Consider the following 25,894-nt stretch of genomic DNA (forward strand, 5'->3'; position numbering starts at 1 on the left):
CATTATGAAAAGGTCATTTGCTTTTATATCTGTGGAGACATTTCAGGATTTTTCTCAACTTTGTAGTTTACAAATGTTACCATGGTTTTTCTGTTCACATACAGTTTTATTTCAGTGTTATTGTTCATTTTTACTGCTCGATATTTATTAGGCTCCTTTAAGATGAATCCATACATCTAATTTTCTTTGTCCTGTTCTTAATTTTTTCTAAGATTTCTTCCTCTTCTTTAGCAGTCTGTTCATTCAACTTTGACCATTCTTTCCCAATGAAAGGTGCTGGCAACCAGTGTCTATATTTAGTTTCTGTACATTTTATTCTGTGACAACTTCACAGATTGTCTTCCATTTTACTGACTCAGTCTTTAGGTTTGTCTATTCTGCTTTTGAGACCTTCCATGGATTTTCAAGAAATTAATTAGTTTATTTAATTCAAATACAAAAATTTGAAATTTTCCCTTTCTGAAAACGCATTTGTAGGCACTGATTATCCTTTCTCTTAAAACAAATAAACATCTATCCTTTGGGGGCGCCCATACTTCGTGGATCTCATGTGCAAACTCTCTGTGTCATCTCTCACTTTCCTGAATGGGTGTGGGCTCTAGTTCCCTGCAGTCAGTCATTAGCTGTCCATTCACACTTAAAGGTGAAGGACTGGCTTGATCGTGTGCATCCTAGTGACTTTTCTGTGTAGATAAGGCTCTGACTAGAATGATCTGAGCTAGAGAGGCCAACAGACAGTCTCTGTTCTAGGAAATATGGGCAGGTCACACATCGGGATGTGTGGAGGGCTCCCTGTGACATTAGATGCTCTCATCATCCTTCACTTGTCTTTGATGAGTTAATGTTTTCTTACAATTGATGAGTATACTTGGACTTGTCCCCTCTGCCTGCCCTGTGGTAGTATTGTGTTCCCCAAAATATTGTGTGATTTTTGAACAGAACAGAACAGCCACTAGATATAGAGGCCAGAAAATGGTGGAGTACACGCCTTTAATCCTATCACTTAGGAGGCAGAGATCCCTCTGGATCTCTGTGAGTTTAAAGTCACACTGGAAACAGCCAGGCATGATGACTCATGCCTTTAATCCCAAGAAGTGAGCCTTTAATCACAGGAAGTGAGGGCAGAAAGCAGAAAGGTATATAAGGCGTGAAAACCAGGAACTAGGCCGGTTAAGCTTTCAGGCTTTCGAGAAGCATTTCAGCTGAAATCCATTTGGATGAGGACTCAGAGTCTTCCAGTCTGAGGAAACAGCATCAGCTGAGGAATTGGCAAGGTGAGGAAGTTGTGGCTTGCTCTGCTTCTCTGATATTCAAGCATTCACCCCAATATCTGGTCGCAGGTTTGATTTTATTAATAAGACCATTTAAGATTCATGCTACACTGGCCTTCTGAGTTTTTTCTGGGTGGCTTCTTGGGCTAATGTTAATCATTATTTAAGTAGACATCCTGAGCCTGCATCCTTGGGCAAGTTAGTAAACTGCTGTAAGCTTGCCTGGATCTGTAAGGTGAGCCTAAAACATGCACTGTTTGGGGAAGTGCTGTAAGGATGAGATGGAGAAGGCATGGACAGTGGTGTGCAGTGAGTAGCCAGGATGTGCTGCTACCTTCCCCCTCCTGCCCACCTCTTCAATCTCACTCAACCTTCTCTCCACTCTCCCTCCTTCCCATATTCTCCCCTGATCTTGCATTTATATTTAATCATTACTGTTTTAAATCATTATTATACCAGCACCTGGACCATCTGTTAATTATTTGATTCATTAATATAGTTTTATTGAATATATCTTCTTGCTTGGCCCTGGAAGGAATGAAATCTGAACATAGAGGTCAATACATTCCTTACAAGCTTTATGGCCACAGGAATGTGGACACAGAAAGATTAAGCAAAGAAACAAACAAATGGATAGCCAGAGCCAGAAATGAATTCTAGTGCAGACTCCAACCAGCCATGTGATGTGGGCAAACTGCTTCAGTCTATTCCGCCTCTGTGCCTCTGAACTTCCCTCATCTGGAAAAGGGGATCAAATAAAGTAATGGATATAAGTCAGCGTGCACACTCCAAGGGACATGCCCGCTCATGTCTCTTATTCGATCTGATTTAGGCTGTTGCAGATGCAGGCTTTTGCACTTATAAGAACTCCAGGTTTCCTATAATCTTGGGGTTTTCACTGTTATCTTGGGGTTCATAAAGATATTTGAGCAAGGAGCTCCTATTTCCTTGCACACCATGCCCCACAATTCACATACATCACCGTGCACGCTGTGACAGTTCCCAGAAGAACACATCTCTCTGTCTTCCTAAGGCGCAGAGAGGAAACCTGGTTCAAGATGCCTGGGAGCAGAAATGGGTGGACCCTACGACTGCTCAGGGCTGCAGCTCTCTCAGCATCATCCTCGTCCATGTTCCTAAAGTACAACTCTCGGTGCAACTCTCACTAGACATTCCGCAGCACTTTAGTTATGACTCCAATCTGACACAATTGCTGTTTCTATCAGGTCCTTTAAGGCAGATTTCTGCAAGGTTTTGGAAGTAAAGCAACTTACAGCCCTTTTAAAAAAATGATTCAGAAAGGCAGGAACCTTTTTTCTGAGCATAAGAAAATGTTAGGAATATGCCTAGGAAGGCACCATGATGTATCATTGAATTTGAGCTTCTTGAATTCATGGCTGGGAGTTTCCCTTGCATCCTCTGACCCTCCAATGAACTGTTTGGTCCTTTATTTCCACAGAGGCAGGGTGGACTATAGTCTACAGTTGGGGAAAGAAGCGTGGGTGATGAAAGGCTGGGCCAGTCCAGCATGGCCACTGCAGTTACCTCCAGGCCAGCTGAACAAATGCTGGCCATCTGTGGGGTGACAGAGACTGAAGCCAGAGCCTTTATGCATTGCAGGGACAATTCTGGATCAGCTTGGATCTGGAGAACACCTGCATCTAGACCTCAGGCATGCAGAGTAAATGTTTACTCCAGGATAGTGATGCTCATGGTGACACCTGTACCAGCAGCGTCTCTGTCATTGATTCTGCTCTGCAGCTTGGTAGCATGCTGGGGAGTGAGAAGACAGTTCTGAGGTTGAAAGCTCTCAACTCCATCTGCCCTGTGTTTTGAAGCACATATTTATGATGGTATTCTAAATTGTAGGTCATGGAGGAGGCAAGAGCCTACCCTGGATGAAGTAGTACGGCAGGAGTCTGACGGAGGGGAGGAGCTGTGGTGCCCACACAGCCTCAGCTAGGGCCTGACTCCTAATCTTCAGCCGCTCTGCCTCACTGAGCGCTGTCCCTTCAGAGTCACCCTTAAATTGTAGGACCTTTCCCTTTTCTTTTATGAGATCTCCCCCTCCCCCCCTACACACACACACACACACATACACACACACACACACACACACACACACACACACACACACACACACACACCAGGGTTCTATTCCAACTCTGTGACCAGGGTCTGACTGATGTAAAGTTTTAAAAGCCATACATATTGCTTTAAGATAGGGATGGCTATGAGGTAGGCTTTTTGCTCCAGGGCCTGAATGTGAGATTAGGCAAAGGGGAGACTCAATGAATGTGAAGCCATGGGTGTGTTCTACCTGCTTTCCTTCCTGCCCTGCAGCCATCTCCAGACATGCCTGAGAAGTCACATGTTGAGAAATCTCATATGACTCAGCCTCTGGTATTACAGACCCTCTCTGAAGACAAGGCGTGAGGTACTAAGACATTTAAGCTCCATACCTAACACAGCTCTAGCAACTCATATGCTGGAGGAAGGCATCTTCCAGGTCAGACCTGTAGGATTTGACCAGTGTTATGTCTCCTCTCTCTTCATCCCTTTCTTTTCTTCATTAATAAATATTATTTTATTTATGTGCATATGTGTGTGCACCTGATTCTCTGCATGTGCACTCTGTGTTTACAGTTCCTCTGGAGGCAAGACAAAGGTGTTGGATCCCCTGTAATTGGAGTTACAGGTGGTTATGAACTGCCTAATGTAGGTGCTGGGAATCAAACCCAGGTCCTCTGCAAGAGCAGCAAGTGCTCTTAAGCCTTGAGCCATCCCTCTAACACCTTTGTTTTTTATTTTAACTTTGTTTCTATATTTGATTAGGACAGTCTTAATATAAAACTCATCATTTGGCAGGTGACATTTTAGCCTGACCACTGTCAGGCAAAGTCAATGCCGCTGCTTTTCTCATTGGGTCCTCTCTGTCCCCCAATTGCCACTGAAAGTCTGGGAAGCAGATGCATAGGCTCAGGGCACTCAACAAGGCTTTGCACAGCTGCCCTACCAGGCTGTGAACACTTACAAGGGAAGGTGCAATTAATAGTCAGGAGGGATCCTGATAGGATACTAGATGGCATGGCATTTTGCTTTTGGCTCCTGAAACACAGGTTTAATGCAACTGCCATCATCAACATTTGAAATTGATTATCAATTGTATACAGAAATGATCAATCAGATAGGCTATGGGAGAAGCCACAGTACATTTAACCATGAGAAGAGACTAACAAGTAACATTTGAAACACTATATAATTTCTCAGACAAGTTCATGCAATCTATGCACTTAGGCGATCTAGATAGAAGGCTTCACATAGTGACTGAGGGGCTGAGGAGATGTTTCAGTAGGTAAGAGTGCTTGCTATGCAAGTATGAAGGCTAAAATTCAGATCTCTAATACCCATGCAAAAAGCTGGGCATGGCTCTGAATATCTGTAACCCTAGATATGTGTGTGTGTGTGTGTGTGTGTGTGTGTGTGTGTGTGTGTGTGTGCATATGTGTAGAGATGGAAGGATCATTGGGGCTTTCTGGCTGCTCTTTCAGATCCAGGTTCAGTGAAAGACCCTGTCTCAGAGGAATAAGGTAGAGAGACTGATAGAATAGGATGCCTGATAGCACACCTCTCCCCTCCCCCTGCGGCCTTCCAGACATGTGCACCCACATGCACATATGTGCATATATACCAAACAAATACACACACACACACACCCCATTTGAGATGCTGCAGTGGGCAGAGCCATGGTTTGACACTAGGTATCCTGATTGTACTCTATGTTTTTTCTTGTATTCATGCTCAGATATTATGAAACATGCTTCAGTTTTCCAAGTTGGATATTTTTGTTTTGTTTTGCTCTATTTTCACTCAGGCAACTTTTTCAGGGAACAGTATTTTCATTATTTCTCTGTGAGAGAATAGAAGCCATAGAGGCTGGAATAGCGCTTCACATCTGCTCAATAAGACAATAGTGAAACTTCATATCAGGAGATTGATCATTTCATAGTTAATTAGAAGGCCCACTGAGGACGGTTAACAGTGACCTGATCAATACATTAATTATCAGCAAAGATGCACTAATTAAGCAAATAGGTACCTGAAAATTCAGCCTAGCCAACTTGGGTTTTAAAGGAAATCTAAGAAATATTAAAACTGTCAGGTACACAGGATCTGATAAATCACTTATGGGAAACTCAGAAATGAAAAGAAAATATAAGCAAAAGTCCAATGAAGGACTAATCACTAGAAACGCTCAGAGCTGGTGCTGGGGGAGACAGTTCAGTGGATGAAGTCCTTGTGGTACAAACATGAAGACCTGAATTTGGATCCTCAAAATCCATGCAAAGCCAGGCATGATGGAACATGTCACCCCAGCTCTCCAACAGTGAAGTGGGAGTTGAATACAAGAGAATCCCTGGAAACTTCCCTCCAGGTCACCTCCCTTCCCTTCTGACCCTCAGCTTTCACATGACTAATGCTTTCTTCATTCCATATTGGTTTGTGCTTCAAAATGACTTTGTCATCGAATCCTTTCCTGGTCTCTGCTTTAGTCAGTTCATGGTGCCTGTAGTAAGAATACCAGCAGCTGGCAGTTTTAACAGCAGGCAATAATCTCTCAGCATTCTGGACACTGAAATTCCAAGGTCAGAGTGTGTATCTGGCCAGTGCCTAAGGAGGGCTCAGCTCCTGATTCACAGATGGCTATTTTGCCAGGAGGGAGCTGAGAAAGGAAGCAAGCTCTCTCCCATCACCATCACAGGGTCACAATATGGATCCAGGGGGTGATACAGGTGTTCAGTTCAGGGCACCATAGATCCTATGCAAAGAGCTTCCTCACCAAAATGACCTGCTGATCATCTATCATCTGTATCTCTCCAGAAGTGCAGAAACAGAGTAAGCAGGAAATTGGCTTTTCCATATGATTCTGAACAGAGGGACACAGAATCTAGCAGGCCGAGAGTATTTGCAAAAGACTTATTGTCATGACTGAAAGTGGAACCCCAGGAGCCAGAATGGCTGAGAGAGGGTGGCAAGGGCTGGTGATCATGGTGGGTGATGAGGGTGGGTGATGAGGGCTGGTGATGAGGGTGGGTGATGAGGGTGGGTGATGAGGGCTGGTGATGAGGGCTGGTGATGAGGGTGGGTGATGAGGGTGGGTGATGAGGGTGGGTGATGAGGGTGGGTGGTGAGGGCACTTACAGTTTAATTAGCTCTGTGCTCAGGTGGGGGAAGAAGTGACTTCAGAACAGAAGTACCAAAGGGAAAGAAACCCAATGTTCCGGGAAGTGGAGGCTTCCACAGGAAAGAGTAGAAGACAAGACCATAGAAAGGGAGAGATTAAAGGACTCAGAAGTGAGGCTATTTGACAAGATTATGGCAAGTTTTGGTGTGAACTCGAACTTACTTAAGTCTCTCTCTCCAGGGGAAAGAAAGCCTGCTTGGGGTTGGCAGGAAACTGTGATGACGACATCCGGTGGATGAGCTGAAGAGAGATTTTACAGTGGTGACAATAACATGGAAGAAGAAGAACCTTTCAATGTCCCATAGTGGAAGACTAGACATCTGAGTAGAGAGTGGAGGACACACCACGGAGGAAGACTAGACATCTGAGTAGAGAGTGGAGGACACACCATGGAGGAAGACTAGACATCTGAGTAGAGAGTGGAGGACACACCATGGAGGAAGACTAGACATCTGAGTAGAGAGTGGAGGACACACCATGGAGGAAGACTAGACATCTGAGTAGAGAGTGGAGGACACACCATGGAGGAAGCCAAGGAGGTTCCAAAGCTGCTGAGGGTGGAGCGGAGGTGCTCATCTCTGGAGGTAACTGAACATAGACCAACTAGCAGACATGCAACCTGAGTGAGAGGAAAGGACCCCCAAAGTTACAGGATGCTCCTGACAATTAAATCCCTGGGTAAAGGTTATGACAGGATTTGTCTCAAAGATACCGAAGTCATCTTGTCTGGCTGAAACACAGAGTGTGCTGGCAGAGGAGGGATGTATGTTATTGTCAAGGGCACATACTTCCTTGAAGGTATTTTGGAAGACAAGAGAGCAGCGGCATTCCCTGACCCTCTGAGTACCACAGGGTCCTTCTTCTCTATTTGTCTTGTATCTTACTCCAAGCCTTTGTCCTACAGTCACAGCTGCTCCTAATCTGAGAAGAAGACCCTGACCAAAAACTAGCTGAGAGGGGACATTATGACCAGGTGACATGCATATGCCTCATTTTAAGTCACAAGACAGCACTTATTAAGAATCAAGAGACCCCTTGTTTCCTGTCACTTGTCAAATAGCCTGTCTTTGCTTTGACTTCCTCAAGACAGTCTTGCTTTCTAGCCTGGTTGGTGATGTGGATGAAGAATATCTATGGCTGACCACATAAAAACTGGGGTGACATTTGAGTGGGGAATAATGATTTTAGTTGAATATGAGTTGATTTAAGACACAGGTCTCAAGAAGTTGTCCAAAGAGCAGTGGATATGTGTATGGTCTAGAGCTCCAAAGAAAGTTGGCTCAATTAGATATGCAGAATTAGGAATGTTCAATTGGTTGAAAATGCAAGAACAGATAAGAGCTATCCCAGTAAATCTAGAAGGACTTGGATGAAGAGAGGGGTATGGGCTGAACACAGTGTTGAGGTAGAGGACAGATATGAAGGGTGGGTAGAGATGGAAGGAACAAGCATTAAGATTAGATAGTGTCACTGGGCAGTGGTGGTGCATGCCTTTAATCCCAGCACTGGGAAGGCAGAGCCAGGTGGATCTCTGTGAGTTTGAGGCCAGCCTGGTCTACAGAGCAAGATCCAGACAAGCACCAAAGCTACACAGAGAAACCCTGTCTCAAAAACTGGAAAAAAAAGGAATAGATAGTGTCAATGTGAATGACAGGATGGAACCCAGAGTAGGAAGTCTTGGGGGAGAAGGGTCCATTCTTTCCCTAAGGTGGTGATCTGAGCAGTGGTGTTGACTGCTTCCAGCTTTAGATCCAGACCTGAGGGACCAATTCATATAAAAACAGAGAGCTGCACAAAGGGTGCTCCCAGGGTAGATGCCAACAGGGCTCCTTCTTGAGCTAAGGTGAAATAGGCTTGGGGGAAGTTCCTGCAGCTGTCCATAAACACGCCCAGAGATGTTACGAAGATTCAAATGCAATGCAATCTTCTGGCAAATAAAAAATTAACAAGTTTGACTGAAGCCAATTTGGATTTTAAATAATAATAATAAATAATAATAAAATAATGATAATACCAGAAGAGTGTCTTTACCTTTTATTTTGAGATGGATGCTAGGTTTAGACATCACTGGAAGCTGTTTTCCTCCAAACATTCATTCAGAGAGGAGGGGAATTCTAGGCCCTATCAAGAGTTCTATAAAGAAAACCCAAAGCATCCATGGCCTTCCTCCAAAATCACTTTTTTTTAAGTTTGGCATATCCTTAAAAATGAAACGTGACCAAGAGCACCAGGCAACAGATAAGGAAATAATCTCTCATATGTATGTAGATTCAAAAATAATAGCACATTGGCAATCACACTACTGAAATTTATTAAAAGAAAACGCTGTGGCCAAGTTCTTGTGCCAAGAACATAAAAAGAATTTAATATTTCAGGATATCTATTAATATAACCCACCAGATAAAAAGGCCAAAGGGCCCAAAACAGTCCCTTGATGACTTACGTGCCTGAAACAATTCCACACCTGGTCCTGATGGAAATTCTCAGTAGGCCAGGCATGTGATCTGTCTCTAACACAAAGACCCTAGTGGCTTAATTGTTAACATGATGGGGAGTGTGTGGTTTGCATGAGAGGGATCTAATGGGATGACTTAGCTGGAAGCTGATTAGCCTTCAGAATTGAACTTGCATAGTAACCAATACTTTTTTCTCAAATGGAATTCCTGATCTGCAGAAGTCTCCAGAGTGGCTAGGGATATCAGGAGAGTTAAGGCCATCCCTCAGTACCAGCTACAAGACACTGAAAACTTTAGTGACTCTGTAAATAGGTCAGGTATGAGTCTGATGCCTCTAGTAATAGTCACTGTACTCGGGGAGTTGTAATTTCCTAACAACTGCACTTACCTGGCCCTTTAAAAAGAGGGCTGTAGCTCCAGGTCACATTATGATCATAGCTATTATAACTACCTCATACAAATATCCACTCCTGAGCAGATCCCAGGCACTCAGCATCCACTAATTGCCTTGACTCTAATGGCAGTGCTGTGGGAGGTGTTATAGGTTCACTTTACAGAAAACATGGTACAGCTCTGGAAAAGGAGGGGCTGTTATCTGGCATCCCAGAGGTACAGTGAGAACTGAACACAATGTCTGACTCCAGAGCCCATTGCTCCAGACCAGTCAGAAACACAGCATTCTATTGTTTGTTTATCCTACCCTCCCCTCTCTCTCATTCTCTCTCTCTGTGTGTGTGTGTGTGTGTGTGTGTGTGTGTGTGTTTTGCATGTTTGCATGAGTGTGTGCACACCTGTGTGTGCAAGTCCATATGTGTGCTCATATGTGGAGGTCCAAGATTTCTGTCTCCTATCTTCTTTGATTACTCTCTACCTTATTCACTGAGACAGGGTCTGCCAGTTAAACCTGAGAGGGCTCATGGATAGTTCACAATATAGCTAGCTAGCTTGCCCTGGAGGTCCCTTTGTCTGAGCACTAAAAACTACAGGCAGGTTGCTATGCCCACCAGGCTTTAATGTGGGACCTGGGGCTCTAAGCTGCCATTCTAACACCTCCTCAGCAAGAGCTTTAACCAAGACATCTACACAAGCCTTGTTTATTTTCTTAAATAAATTCTCTTGTGGCTATTTGAGTTTGCAACCCAGTGCCATATGATATGACAGTCAAGTGTCTCCTCTAGTGAAGCTAATTTCACACTTGCTTCTTTGGTGTGACAAGTAAAATCTTCTTATTTCAAGAGAAATCCCTAACATGGCATCCCTTCCTTTGCCGTATTCCTCATGTCTGTTCCACAATACCCTCTGACCTGCATCTATTTCTTCTTCCCATCAACCCCACGATGATCCACTCACTGCCCCTCCTCTTCCTCTTCTCTCCCCTCTCTCCCTTCCACTCCCCTCCTCTTCCTCATTGAAATAACGTGAGATCATGCACTATTTTTCTTCACTTGACACGATGTCCTCTAGATTCATTCATGTTATGGCAATACATATCCTTCTTAAAGACTGAACAATATTTTATTATTTACACATATGTATAAAAGTGTGTGTGCATGCATGTGTGCATACACATCCTTGTGTGTTCATACATCTCTCCATCTCATTATCCACCTACTGACTGTTGTGACCATATCTGGCTGTGAACATGGGAGCACAGATACATTTCCAAGGTGATGACTTTGTTATCTTTGTGAATATACCCAGAAGTGAGCTTGTCAGAGCCTACAGCAATGGGACCTTGAAGGTATTTTTCACAGTGATTGCACCTGTCTCATTCCTGAGAGTGCACAAGAGGGTTCTCTTTGTGTACTTCCTTGCCAGTGTTTATTGCTTCCTGTCTTTATGTCAATAGTCATCCTTAGGTTTTGACATTGTGTTGTGGTTTTATTTCTTCGTTTACTTCATGCTTAGAGATGTGAGCACCATTTCATGCACAGGTTGGCTATTTTTAGTGTGTTCGTTAACGAACAAGAAATGGAATCTTGGCTAATGAGACAGCTCAGCAGTTAAGAGCACTGGCTGCTCTTACAGAGGACCCGGGTTCAGTTCCCAGCACCCACATGGTGGCTGGCAGCCACCTGTGATTCCAGTCCAGAGTATTTGATGCCATTTTCTTGTCTCCATAGGAATCTGCACTCATATGTGCACATACACACATTCAGTTTCACACACATACACATACTTAATTAAGAAAGAAATCAAGAAATGGAACCTAAAAGATTTTAGATTGCAGAAGTGTATAAAAATGAATTCCCTATGCGCCAGCAAATAAAATACAGGCAATGGTTCCTAATGCTAACTCAGAGTATGAAATACTCAGTGCTGGGCTGTTAAGGCCCATGTCCTGTCCTGGGTCACTCGTTAAAGCCTAGGTATATCGGTGGGATGGTAGGAAGAGGCAAGACTTTGGGAAGATGAGAACAGAACTGGAAGTGAATTCTTAAGAAAGGACTAGTGTTCTCATAAAAGAGGTCCCCGGAACTGGCCTCCCCTCCCTCCAACAGGGGGGCATTTAGAAGGCATGATGTCTAAACCAGGAAGCAACCTCACCAGATCTGCCTCTGCTTGTACCCTGGACATCCCTGCTTCACAGCAATGAGAGGTACCTTTCTGACATTTGCAAAGTCACTGTGTTCTGGAACCAAACACGTGCCAAGGAAATGGCTGAGAGAGAATCATTAGAATATATATAAAATTTCCAATAATTTCTGAAAGGCATAAAACCATTTCAAAACTAAATAAATACATTATATTCCTGGATAAAAATCTCCTTACTGTGAATATTTCACTAAGACACTAATAGACATATTGCACAATTACTTTAAAAATATTAGGATTCTTTAAATATTTTTTAGTTTTTTTAAAAATAAAGTTTATTTAAAATAAAGTTTAACTGATGTAAAACATCTAAATTGTATGTATTCATGAGTTACTATGTGATATGCAACTTCAATGTGTACATAGATATAGATATATCACATAATACTTAAATGTGAGTACACATATCTATCCCCTTCTCTCTTTATCAGTTCTTTAATGTAATAAGATGTGGTCAGGCAGGATAAGGAGCTCTCGTGAACTGTGACATGCCAGGGTGCCTATAAATAGTGATCACATGTGGTTTATTTAAAAAAAACAGGAAAGGATTTTAAATATTTTCCCATAAAGAATATTTTAGCCAAAGCATTATTTTTGGAATGAGAATATAGCTCAGTGGTAGAACATTTGCCTAGTATGTGTCGGTCCCAAAACTGCAAAGAAAAAAAGATGTTATTTGTATAACTTGGTAGAAAAACAAAAGGCAAGTACAGATAACTTACTAAAATCCCCAGGGTGGTACTTCTCTCATCATCTACCAATGTCCACTTTAGCTTTTTAATTTTCATTGTTGTGTATGTGTCTGTGTGCGTGTGTGCATGTGATGAAAAGCATGTGATCATACTTTGGAAATGAGAAGAGTGTGTCAGATGCCCTGGAGCTGGAGTTACAGATGGTTGTGAGCTGCCAAACGTGGGTACTGGGACCTGATCTCAGGCCCTCTGGAAGAACAGCAAGTGCTCTTAGCCACCAAGCCATCTCCCCAGCACCCATCAAAGCCCATTTTAAAGTATGTGCAGTGCAGAATGAAAGAATACATTTTAAAGTCATCAGAATAGAACATATGATTCCAAAAATAATCTAGTACCTATTACCATTTATTACATAATAAATGTACCATTTTAATTCATTGAGAAAAGAATAAATCATTCAGCAAATGGTTTTAAGATACCGACTAATCATTTGAGAAATTTAGAATTATTTCATACCTTACAATGAATGATACAAATCCAAGATAGTTAATAAAGTGTTAAAAATAAGCTTTATATGGTAATGATACAGAGAAATATAGATTAATATTTTTCTGTTCTCAAGATGATGGAGGTTTTCCTAAATATAAATGAAAAGAACACATAGCTAAACTTGAGGCATGTTTATATGATAAAAATAAATCTATGTTGAAATGTTATAAACAAAACTGAAAAATAAATGGCAGTGTGAGACAATGTCTGAAGTGCATAAGAAAGACCACTGCTTCAGTGTGGATAGAGAATTTTAAAAACAAATAGGAAATGTATATGCAGGGTAAAAAAAAATGGACAAGGGCATGAACTGATCATTCACAAAGGAGAAAAAAGACAAATAACAGAATGGTGTGAAAAAGTTTCTCCTCTAGAGAGTATATGTAATTAGAACAGTAATAAAAGTAAAGTCAATGCTACTTTTGTCTTTCCAATTTGCTTATCTGTCCTTCCTCCCTCCCTCGCTCCCTCCCTCCCTCCCTCCCTCCCTCCCTTCCTCCCTCCCTCGCTCCCTCCCTCCCTCCCTCCCTCCCTTCCTCCCTTCCTCCCCTCCTCCCTCCCTTCCTCCTTCCCTCCTTCCCTCCTTATATCAGGCTGAGGTTGAATGTAGTTAGCTTCCTACCTCGGCTTCCTGAGTGCTGGTTTTCAGGCATTCACCACCATGCTGATTTCAAAGGATGTGATACCAGATACTCCAGCAAAGAAACCACCAGTACAAGTAAAAAATGTACAAAGGTGCTTACTAAATCTTTTCCCAAAGAATAGATGCAAATGACTTATGAAAACAAGGAAGGATGCTGAGGATGGCCAGACATTAAGGAAACAAAAGTTCATATAACAGCAGAATGCTCCTTTAAAGCCATTAAGATCATCCACAACAACTAGATCTGGAGAAATTGGCTCTGCTGTGTACTCCTGGGAAGGAACTAAAATGATACAGAAAATGATACGACGATCCCTTAGCGAGCTAAGCGTGAAGTTCCTATTTGTTCCAGCAATTCCATTTCTGGTTGTATAAAGAAGAAGAGTGGAAGAATTGGAGCAGATTCTGTCTGTGCCATCTCAGAGCAGCATTATGAATGATAGTCAAAAGGTCAATGTAACACAAGTCATATTAATATAAGAATAAATAAAATGTATGCATGTGTGTTAAAAATAGAATACTATTCAGCCCTCAATACAAGGGAATTCTCATATGACACAACATTGAGGAACCTTGAGGGCATCATGTAAGAGAAATATGCTATTCAGAAAAGGGTCAACATTACACAAGATAGTCATAATAGCCACAACAGCTGAATTTATAAGGAAAGTGAGTAGAATTGATGTGTTTACTGGGAGCCTAGGGGAGGTGGGTGCTAGGTAACCATTGTTGACCAAGTATAGCGTTTCAGTGAGGAAAGTTTTAGAGACTGATGGGTGGTGATGGTTACACCACCATGTGAATATACATGATGGCACCAACTGCACGCTTAAAATGGTAAATTTTATGATCTGTGTTTTATCATACATTCTGGTTTTGGCTTACAGTTCCACACTCCGTTATGAAAGAAAGCTAAGTAACTCAAGGAAGGGACATGGAAGCTGTGACTGAAAGAGAGTCATGGAGGAAGGCTGCTTATTGGTTTGCTTCCAGTGGTTGTTCAGCCTGCTTTATTATATAATCAAGGACTACTTGCCTGGGGGTGGCGCTATTGGTAGTAGACTGGGTTCTCTCACATCAATCATTAATCAAGAAAATGCCACACAGACTTTCCCATAGGTCAGGCTGATAGAGGTAATTCATCAAATGAGGTTCCTTCTTCCCCAATGACTCTAATTTGTGTCAAGATTTGAGCCAGCACATCACAGTAAAAACAAATCTGGAGTGATGGGTTTTGATAATTGTTCTTTGGAGGGCAAACCTAGAAAAGAAAGTTGAACTCAAAGCAAACATTTTCTCAACTCAGGATGATGGGGAAGAAATATTAGCTTAGACTTGAGGTAGGCAAAGTTGATTAAAAAATATTTCCTATGGAGGCCATTATCACAGATTTGCCCACATAGACTTGAGGTTCAAATTTATGTTAAAACAAGTTGGTTCTAGGAATCCCCAAATTGGAAAATTAACAAATTCATTTCTCAGTTAATGGTAGCCTGAGGACTTGGAAGGTGGGAGTGGGAGATTTTACTGAAAAACTGCATATTATAAATTCCATTCTCTCAAAATAGGTATTACCAATTTTTTTCAATCCCCATCAAAATCCTAGCAAGTAGTTTTGTGATTCTAGAATTCATTCTAAAATGTGAAGAGCCAAAAGTGTCCCTCCACAAGTCAATTTGATAAAGGAGAGTGAAGATCAAAGCTGCAGGGCTCAGTCTACCAAAACCAGAGACCTCAATGATAATGAAGCCCGGATGCTTGAGACAGTGCCATACTTGGACAAAGACGTGACCCTTTCATATGCACAGTTGAACTGTTCAGGGCATAGGTGGTAGTACATCCATCACCAAGTCTTGATCTGTACTTTACACCATACCAACAAAGAAGCCACCAATAGATTTTAATCTAGCTGTGAAAGCTGTGTGGATAACATTTCTTGGATTGGGCATGGAGAACATCATCATGATTCTGAGCAAGCACACCCATGAAGAGGAGGATTACCAAACTGGACCATGTGAGACTAAGACTTCCTGTTAAGAGGAGCTGGGGAGATGACTCAGTCTTCAAGCATAGGGACCTGAGTCCCATGCCCAGCATCCACTCAAAACAAACAAGCAAACAAACACAGTATGGTGGTGCGAGACCTGTAAACCCAGCCCTGGGAAAGCCGTGATAGGGACATCTGTGAGGCTCACTGGCCAGCCAGCTTAGCCTGCGTGGTGAGGGTCAAGCTAGTGAGAGACCTGTCTTCTAAAAAGTAAAGGTAGCCTCTTCTCTGGGCAGAGACCGTTTCTTCTGCTCTCAGCATTCTTGGTTGTGTGCAGTTCTTTGTGTAGGACAGAGGTCTCTTGAGCTTTCTCTATCCGTGTTAGCATGTTTATTGGTGGTGTTCTTGTTCAGCTCATATGTAAACAGTCATGCTGATGAGACTTGATCAATGCAGTTTCTGGCATTCTTAGGAGACACAACCTCACCACCTCACCCTGGTCCTCTGGCTGTTATGATCTTTCTGTCCCTCTTCTGCAATGATTCCTGAGCCTTAGGTACAGGAGTTGTGTTATAGACGTATTAGGGCTTGGATCTACAATGCACATACACATATATGCTTGTAATTATAATTCATGCAAAAAGACCACGAATTAGACAGTTAGCAGGGAGGGTTTGGAGGGTAGAAAAGGAAAGCAGAAATTATGCAATTACAGGATAGTTTTAAAAATGTTTTAAAAAGGTGGATAGTAGCTGAGGAATGACTCTGGAGATCCTCTGGCCTCTACATCCAAACATCCACACAGACAGACAGATGCAGTATGAGAGAGAGAGACAGGAGACAGAGAGACAGATACAGAGAAGAATTTCGGCTAAGCCAAAGAGTTCTCATATCCAGAATATATAAAGGACTCCAACAAAAAGGGAGTCAGTCTAACAGGAAAGTAAATAAGACATGTTAGCAACTATTTTATATATATATATATATATATATATATATATATATATATATATTATATATATAATATGCCGATAACCATGTGAAAACCAAGTGGTTTTATTGGCCATTGAGGATATTATGAATTAAATATTTTGTGGTGGTAATAATCACCTATGGCACAGTTAAAACATCAGACAGACAGATATGAGTGCTGGGAGTGCTGAGGGACTGAACTGCTGCATGTTGCTAGCTTGTTTGTGTATTGACTGCAGTACAATATCTACATATGCATATACACACACTATGATCAACAAGACTGCTCACAGGTATAAGCCTAACAGATTAGTTCCTATACATCACAGAGGGTATGTACAAGAATGATCACAGCGGAACTGCTTTGAGCACCCAGACAAGAGAGACCACCCACATAGCTCTCATTAGGAAAGTGGGTAAACAATCATGCCCTACTCTCATAATGGGTAATACACGACACTGAAAATGAAAACATGGCTGCTGAAGTGGCCCAACATATTGTAGAGAAGAAGAACCAAGCGATTAAGTGGTCCACATTGATGGATGCATTGGTCAAAATTTCCAAAACAAACAAAAGTAATTTACTTAGTTAGGAGTGAGGAAATTGCTCATCTTTGAGAGGCGGTGACTATAAGGGTACATGCAGGATATGGGATTTTCTAGTGTGAGACACATTCTATTTTGTGATTTTTTTAGTGGTTAGCCACAACCAAGAAGGCTTTTTTAAAAAAATCATTGAGCTATAATCTTGTTTGCATCTTTTATTGGGATGTTCTATTTGAATGAAAAGTTTGTTACAAAGGAAAGGCTGACAGAGGAGTTCTCAAGATCCTGGTAACAATGAGAATAAAAGGCACAGGACCAAGAAATTCTCATGAAATGGATCGAATCGCAAATATATGCAATGCTTATGCATCAGGATGCAGGTTTTAATATTTTTCAAATGTGTGAAAGCTGGGAAAGAACCTAGATATGAAAAGCAAATGGAGCTGATAAAATCAAAGTAGTTGAGCAAGGAAATGGGATAAATGGAATATTATACCGATGACTTCAGAGGATGGGAAAGTGTGTCCGGAAAGAGCAGGTGGAAGAAAAGGCATAATGCATGTGTGAGAAAGTATCTTCCAATTTTATTTTCAGTGTGTATCAATCCAAGAAGGGAAATGTACTTGAAAGAAACAGAGCAAAAACATGGAACAATTCTTATCTCTGGGTGGATGTGGGATGTGCATATTTTCCTTATTTAAATTATTTTGATTTTCCAGCTGTCTGCATAGAATACCTTCTATTTTTCTATGCATGGAAGTAACATAAATAGGGATGGAGTCAGTTCATAAAACTAGCTGCTTCTGAGTAATGTTTTAAATTATTTAGCAACATGGAGAACTATAAGAAGGCTGCCTTTGCCAAAGCCATTTCTTTGGTTCGGTCGGAAATGTGAAGAAGACAAAAGATACAAACTCTTCTCTCTTGGCTGGAGTGGGAGGAAGTTGATGGAGGACATGAGTGTTGCTCTTTTGGAATTCAATAATCCTTAGATTCTAGAACAGTCCAACGACTGAAGAAGCACTGAAAAACCGCAGTGATACCTGGGGTTCAGTTTAGCAGCTTATGCCTGTCCTGGCTTCCCTAGTGATTTGAATACATTTTGCTTCATCCTCTTCCTTTGAGTAGAAATTGAATTTCTTGTCTACCATCAAGGGAAGCCAGAGAAGGAACTGAATCAGAGACCAGGGAGGAACATTGCTTACTGGATTGCTTCCTGTGGCTTGCTCAGCTTCCTTTCTTGTATATAGCCCCGGCCCACCTGCCCAGGGATAGCACCATGCATAGTGGGCTGGGACAATTAGTAATTGAGATAATGCCTCACAAACACAGCCACAGGCCACTCAGCTCTGAGCAATTATTCAGCTGAGGTTTTTTCCTTCCCAGCTGCCTTTAGGTTTTTGTTGACATCTGACACTATAACTATGACGCCCAAGCTTGGAGACAGTGAGCCACCTTGCCTATATTAGAGCAGTGGCAACTGGGAGGAGGTTGGGGATTTTGTCTATCGACTTCAAAGCCTAGGATACTTTTGCAAATCTAGATGAGACCTTAAGTCACATCCCTGATGGCCGAAAATCTCACATTCCACCCTTGTATGGAAACTTCTATGCTGTCACCAAGTCAAATGGGAAAAAAAATTCAGCTACTGGGACAAGGTTTTTTTGTTTTTTGTTTTCTTCCCCTTTGGTTCATTGATCTCTGTCCAGGACTCTGTAATTAAACTAGGCTATGGTCTTTCTGGAACAGTTAGTGGAAAGATAGAGGATGGGCCACACATTAGTGGCTTTCAGAGTTTTCAGCTCAACTAATGGAAAAGAAAAAAATTACAATTACATTAAACTTCATGACTACATGTGCTTACAGGAATTGGCTCTGAGGCTCTGAAGAAATCATCCTGGGATCCAAAGTGAAAGACTTGGGTTCTCAGCTAGGAGCATAGCCAGCAGCCAATAACTATTTAACTTTCTGTGTTACATCATCTCAGCAACTTACTGTCATTCTTTAGAGCCCTATCTGAGAGGGAAGAGAGAGAGAATTTGAGAGCACTAGAGCTTTGAAGGCCATATGTTCTCATGAAACTTGTATAAGGTACACATGTTCCTGTTGAGGTCTTAAATGTTTCTTTACTCACAGATTTCCAACAGTTTTTGTGCCTCTAAAATACTCTATTGACAAAAACATCTGTAGTATATGCTAATGGGATCCTGGGTTTACCCAAAGAGTCCTTATCTTTTAGATATGCAACTTGAAAGATTTTCTGGTAAAAGGATCTGCTGACCCAGAATTTGCTTTAAGATGCTCCTGTGTGAGGTCTTGGTGATGGGACAGTATGTCAAACATTACTGCCCATGAACCAATAGCCAAGGAAGGTAGCTCGTCAGATCTATGATGGATCTTGACACTGTTTGTCTCCCTTTGCGAATGTTGAAATTTTCCATATAAATAGGTTGACACAATGCAAGGATACAATTTTTAAAATACCCAGAATAAATGTTCTCTAGTGTTACTAATTTCAACACTCCATCATTTAGCTTTCTAGGGAAACTGCAAAGAAAATGGACTTCTAGAGATGTTGTATGCCCTTGTTTTATGTTTGGTGGTGTTTTGTGTATTTTATACACTCAGACACTGTGTGTATGTGCTTGCTTCTCATGATGCTGTATAGACCTCTGGATGAGAGGGTCTGGTGTGTCCTGTTTTCCAGGTGGTTCTTAGATAATGAACCTAATTACTTCCACACATGTACTTTGGAGTGAGAAGTAGCAAATATAAGGATAAAGGAGCCAAATAAGAATTGTCATTGATCATTTCTTACAACAATGTGACTTGGTTTATTTATTTGTTTTTGAAGTGCTGTGGATTGAATTTAGGGTCTTAAGTAAGCTAGACAAGCATTCCACCACTGAGCTACATCTCCAGCTCTTGATTTCTTTCTTTTCTGCCTATGTATGTTTGTGTATGCATATGTACACACAAGTGTGTGAATGTATATATGTGTGCTTGCATGTGGAAACCAGAGTAAACCCTCAGGTGTCATTCTCAGGAGCTATCCACCATACTTTTTGAGGCTGAGTCTCTCTGGTCCAGAATATGCCAAGTAGGTTAGACCGGCTGGCCCATGAGATCTACAGATCTGTGAGCTTTGCCTCTCTAGTGCTTAGGATTACAAGCAAGCACCACTGTGCTTAGCTTTTTTAAGGAAGGTTTTGGGGATCAAACTTGGGACTTCATGTTTGTGTGGCAAGCACTTTACTAATAAAATTGCCTCCCCAGTCCCATTTCTTAAGAAGACATGACTGGGTTGACAAGATGGCTCAGTGGATGAAAGCATTTGCTTCTAAGCCTGATTATCTGAGTTCGATCCCCAGAACCCATGTGGTGGAAGGACAGACCTGACTCCAAAAGGTTGTCCTCTGGTCTTCACACACATGCCATGGTATGTGCACTCCTGCAAGAGTTTGTGCATACACATAAACACATAAACAAACAAATAAATAAGTAACTATAATGAAAAGACTATAAGCAGGTGTGATGATATGTGTTCATAATCCTAGACAAAAGGAATAGATGAAGATGAAGATAAAGAGGAAGAGGAGGAGGAGGATATGGAAGACATAATGTATTGCCAGTGACCTCTCAGTGAAGTTCTGATCTCTAGGATGTCAGGAGAAAGGGCCAATATAAGCAATGCATGAACAAGAGATAGGTAATGATCAAAAATCCTGACTCCAAGGTCCAGTTGCTCAGGTCTTGCTCTTGCCACTCAAGGAGATGCATGACCTTGAGTAGGTCTCCTATCTTTCCAGAGTTTCTCACTGCTCTATCTGTGAAATGGATGTAACAGTAGAGTCTTCTAGAGTTGAAGATTGGGGTTGTACCTGACTACAGGGAACATTTTAGCGGACATTCACTGTTGTCATTGCCACTAAGTAAGCATAGAAATTGATGAAATCGGGGAAGGCAGAGAACACGGTGCTGTCTGAGCTTGCTTCTGGACTGTCAATCAATGGGTGCTTTTTCTTTTTTCTTTATTTTTCCCTTGGACTTTTCAAATAGCTAGTACTTGTTATTCTTATATTTAGAAATTCTCTTTCTTTCTGTCTCTGTCTCTCTTTCTTGAGACCAGGTCTCATGCTATAGTCTTCCTGCTTCTGCTTCTCAATTGCTAGGATTAAAGGCCCATGGCCAGCTAAAATATATCTCTTAAAAGTAATTTTAAAAGTCTTTGAGGGCCAGTGAAATGGCTCAGTGGATGAAAGCACTTGCTTTAAGCCTGAGTGTGATCCCTGGGTTCCACGTCGTGGAAGGAGAGACCTGACTCCTGCAAGTTGCCTTCTGGCCTCCACACAAACACTGTAGCAAGCTCATGTTCACACATACATTAAATTAATAAATACGTGTGATGAGAAATTAAACAAATACATGAACAAAAAGTCTTTTCGGAGAAATTTCAATGCCCAGTAGGACCTCCACTATGCATCTTCCAGATGATATTTTTTTAAAAAAATGTGTTTAACTGCCATATCATAATTATGTTACATTATGGAGTACATGTGGTATTTTTAATATATGGATCTGGAATTTAGTATAGCTGATAAACATGTCCATCATTTAGTTTACTTGACATTTTTGGGATGTATTTGAAATCTTTTTGCTTATATTGGAATGTGCACATTTGGACCCACGCAACCGCTTCCTGGAAGAGTTCAGTAGAGAGCCATCCCTGCTCTGCCTGCACCTTCCCAGTAGGTGCTCTCTCTCTCTCTCTCTCTGTCTCTCTCTGCCTCTCTCTGTCTCTCTGTCTGTCTGTCTCTCTCTCTCTGGTTTTTCAAGACAGGGCTTCTCTGTGTAGCTTTGCGCCTTTTCCTGGAACTCACTTGGTAGCCCAGGCTGGCCTCGAGCTCACAGAGATCCACCTGGCTCTGCCTCCAGAGTGCTGGGATTAAAGGCATGCAACACCACTGCCCATCTCAGCAGGCTCTCGTTAGGGTGTAGAGCCTCTTAAAGGCCAGTGATGTTCACTGTGCACACTGATGGTCTCACCAGCTCCTGTTCCAAGCCATCTGTCCCTCCTCACTGCTCCTCCATGTCAGCAGGCCAACCTCTTTTGAGGGAAGTGAACCCCCTCGATCCAGTTAGGAATAGCACTATTTGGTATCTAGTTTTTTAGAGTCTGCTCTGTAGAGCTCATGTCCACTGGCTAGTAGGATGCCTAAACCACAGTGGCAAACTGAGACACACAACAGGCACATAGATGACTTAGAAAAATGGACGTCTACAGACCTGAAATCGTAAGCCGGATAAATTGGTGGGTAATTACAGGCAGTACATAGAAGGCTTTTGCTTTGCCAAATGATTTACATGAGGACATTTATAAATAGCAAGCCCATGCTGTGTGTTTGAATCATGCTGCTGTTTTACCCAAAGGCTAAGACCTTTCTAGAACACACCTATTCCAGGATGGCAGGCCCAATGCAAAGTTTACAAAACAAACACTTGAACTCTTGCGCTGAGTTATGCCATCTACAGAGTTCTAGATCACCTCTGAAACGTAGCTGGTCCTTGGCCTCTCTAGGACTGGTGGTCAATGGTTGACAAGAATGAGTCCCATTGGGTTCCAGGTAGAAGAGAGGTGCTATGCACAGAGAACCTGCTTTGGAAAGGACCATCTAGTGTGGTGGATCCCTTTTCCCTAGCTCACACAGGGACAGGGTAAGTTAGGTAATCTTAACTAACCTCTTCCTCAAATGGTCTTGTCTGCCTTTCCAACTGGATTCTAGAGAAGTTGCCACTAGTGTCCAGATGAGACAGCCAGGAGTTAAACTGGGGCAAAGATTTTGGTCTTAGACCGCCATCTCTGATGGTAACTATTGACACCGCAAGTGCACAGTACCAGCATCGCGCCCATCACCAGTACCTCTTGAGCTGGGATGCCATTCAAGGTTGCACAGCAGGACCACAGGGTCCCACTTGTCCTCACTCTTGTCTGACCTCTAAACCGGTATCCCTTTGCAACATAGGGAGCACTCCCTCTCTCCCCCACAATGCCCCAGGTCCTCACAAAGACCCGTGCACGGCCACGAGCCTTCCACTTAAAGGACTCTATGAAACTAACTGCAACTCCATCTTACGAGGTTTACTTTCCCGGCGGGGTTGCCATTTGGCTCTGCACAGTTAAGCAGCCACGCTTTACTTGGTTCTCTTCCAGTTTTTCCAAACATGTGCCTGGCACCCACGCAAGTTTCAGAGGAAATATAAATGTGACAGAAGACGTGCTGCGGGCTTGGTTTTGTGTATATGTGTTAGTGTGACTCTTAAAATGACAAGTGTTAAGTTCTACAGAGTAGCAACTTCTACCAGGGGAAAACTAACTTTCTTACAATCCCAGTTACTTCTCTTCGCCTCATGTATTTCTTTAAACTCTTGGTATCTGAAGTTAGGGAAGCACCCTAGTAAGCAAAGGGTCCCTGAGACCCCAGGATGAGGCACACTTTGTGGGCTCAGTGCCCAAGCTTTCTAAAGGAACATCCCCAGGCTGTCTCAGTCTTTCTGTCCCCAGAAGCTACCAGTACCCACCCACACTGGGGACACAAGCAGGTTTAGGGCACACATCATCCTAACTCCCTCTCCAGCCTAGGGAAGCCATCTGGGCACGGGGTAAGGGTGAAGTGCCTGGGCTTCTAAGGCAGAAACCCTGCAAAGGTTTGTGTTTGTGGGCAGCTGGCTTAGCATGAGAAGCAACGGGTCCTGCTGGTCCCAGGTCACTGGGCATGTGTCCCAGCTCCCCTAGCACCGGACCCCAAAGGAAAGGTGACAGAGGGAGAGGGGACTTGGTGTTTCCCCAGGGCAGGCGCACGGTACCTTGGATTCCAGGCTGCTGGTGGACGCAGGAGAGGGCGGCTGCTCTGTGCCGGTTGCCTCCCCGGTCAGCCCGTCCCTGCTGTCCTCGCGGGCTCCACTCGGAGGGATCATCGTGGCGGCGGGAATGGTGTTGGGCTCCTGCGGGGAACCGCAAGCTCGCTTGCCTTTGCGCTCCCTCAGTGCCGGGTCCCTGGGTTGTCCATCCCGCCAGGCAGCGGCGTGCGCCCTGGGGCCTGGCCTGGCCCGGTCCTGCCCACCTCCCGGGCCTCCGCCCCGCCCCGCGCAGCGCCCGCGGCCACCTCGCCCGAGATCGCGCGCGTCGTGACTGCCGCCCACCGCAGCAGGCGGGTGGGCCCAGGCTGGCCCCCTGGAGGACAGGAGGCGGCGGCTCGGGGCGGGGCTGCGTGGTTTCGTGTGGGGGAACCCAGGGCGGGCGGGGGCCGCGCCCACCCCGACAGTGCTGGATCTCCGTGCAGAGTCTGGTGATGTTCTAAGAGAAATTGCTCAGCAAACCCCAAAGAACAGAAAGCTAGTACAAACAAGTGCTACGGGCCACTTTCAGCAAATCCCTCATCCCTGGCCCTGAAAGTGAAGAGAGATGTGGTGGCACTTAGCTTAATTTATAGTTCAGTGACAGCAGGGACCAGTGTGGGCGTCCTCTGACCCGTGGGCACTGCAATTTCCAATGTTCCGCTTTGATCTAAATCAGGCAGATAATACACTTGGTGTGTGGACACCTGGTCCCCAGTTTCTCCCGCTGAGCCTCACAGGCTCACTATGGGTTTGGCACTGTCACTTCCATTTATAGACGAGGAAACCGAGGTTTGAACCCGGTTGCTTGAAGTCCGTCAGTCAGCTATAAATGGCAGAGCTGGGACTTGGGAGTGATTGGGGATTTTCAAATCCTTGCCATTTGGACTGTGGAGCCTGAAAGCTAAGCCAGGCTTAGAAGTGAAGAGGAAACCCCGGGCTGCGGGGCTGTGCTTGTGTTCAAGACCTGCTTAGACCGGTGAACTGAACTGCTTTACTGGATCTTTTGGCAACAGGCGCTGAGCATCACTGGACCGAGGCACAGAGGATCCGGGTTGTCTTACAAACATGACGGAGTATGTAGCCCAAGGGAATACTCCTAAATTTATAAAAGCCTTTCCAAAATCAGTACAAAAATCCCTCCGTATTTTTATCTCTTTAAAAAATTAAATTTGTCACTTGTAGTTAGAATATAGAGTAACGGGGCTCTTAGTGATTTTTTGTATGTGCATATAGGGCCTTATTCCTGTTTACTCTCGTTTGTGATCCTCCTCCAGCTCACCTCCAAAATCACCAACGTCACCCAGGAGGCTGATGTGGGAAGGGCCCCCTGGGATAAGCGACAAGTTCTAGACTAGCCTGGGCTACAGAGTAACAACCTGTCTCAAAACGTAAAACAAAACGAAACAAGAACAAAAACAACCCTAAGACCAAACAAACCCCACAAACTCCACTGTGACCCAGCCCAGCCCTTTTGGTTAGCCTCAAAGGCCTCAGGTGTTCCTCCACCAAACACTGTGCTGGATGGGGATGAAGTTCTCACAAGCCGGGCATCACACCAACCACCAGCTTTAGGCACAGCACAGAGGACACAGCACTGTATAGACGGTCGGATCTTGGGCGGTGCCTGCTTTGTGAGAGATTATTTACTAGAAACTGCTACAGCGTGAAGAAACCGTCAGTGAAGCCTCCACTTCTGGGTGTGAAAAGTGAGTGAATGAGAGAGAGAGAGAGAGAGAGAGAGAGAGAGAGAGAGAGAGAGAGAGAGAGAGAGAGACAGACAGAGAGAGAGAGAGAGAGAGACAGAGAGAGACAGAGAGAGAGAGAGACAGAGAGAGAGAGAGAGAGAGAGAGAGACAGAGAGAGAGAGAGAAATCAATTCACACACTCATGCACACTCACACAGAGTTAACCAACTGTGATGAGGGACAGTATAGGACTCAAGCAAATATGTGTCGATGTGAGGCCTGAACGAATACAGGAAGGGCCAAGGGAATATCCCACGGAAGTAAAACTTCCAAGGTCCTCAAGACCTATGCCTTAG

The 25,894-nt window shown here is 43.3% G+C and overlaps 1 protein-coding gene across 3 annotated transcripts in view; it reads right to left on the minus strand.

Moving 5' to 3' along the window:
• The window catches only part of Stac (SH3 and cysteine rich domain), a 127,232-nt gene extending 103,089 nt beyond the window's left edge, over positions 1 to 24,143 (minus strand). The window contains exon 1 of one of the 3 annotated variants that reach the window (XM_076577219.1): positions 23,821 to 24,143. In XM_076577219.1, coding sequence (XP_076433334.1) covers positions 23,821 to 23,931 — 111 coding nt within the window. In that variant the 5' untranslated portion in view covers positions 23,932 to 24,143. The remainder of the gene's footprint in view (positions 1 to 23,820) is intronic. The other 2 variants (XM_076577220.1, XM_076577218.1) reach the window with 2 other exon arrangements.
• Positions 24,144 to 25,894: the final 1,751 nt, after the last annotated feature.

Source organism: Peromyscus maniculatus, chromosome 7 (assembly GCF_049852395.1).
Source record: "Peromyscus maniculatus bairdii isolate BWxNUB_F1_BW_parent chromosome 7, HU_Pman_BW_mat_3.1, whole genome shotgun sequence".
NCBI classification, from domain to species: domain Eukaryota; kingdom Metazoa; phylum Chordata; class Mammalia; order Rodentia; family Cricetidae; genus Peromyscus; species Peromyscus maniculatus.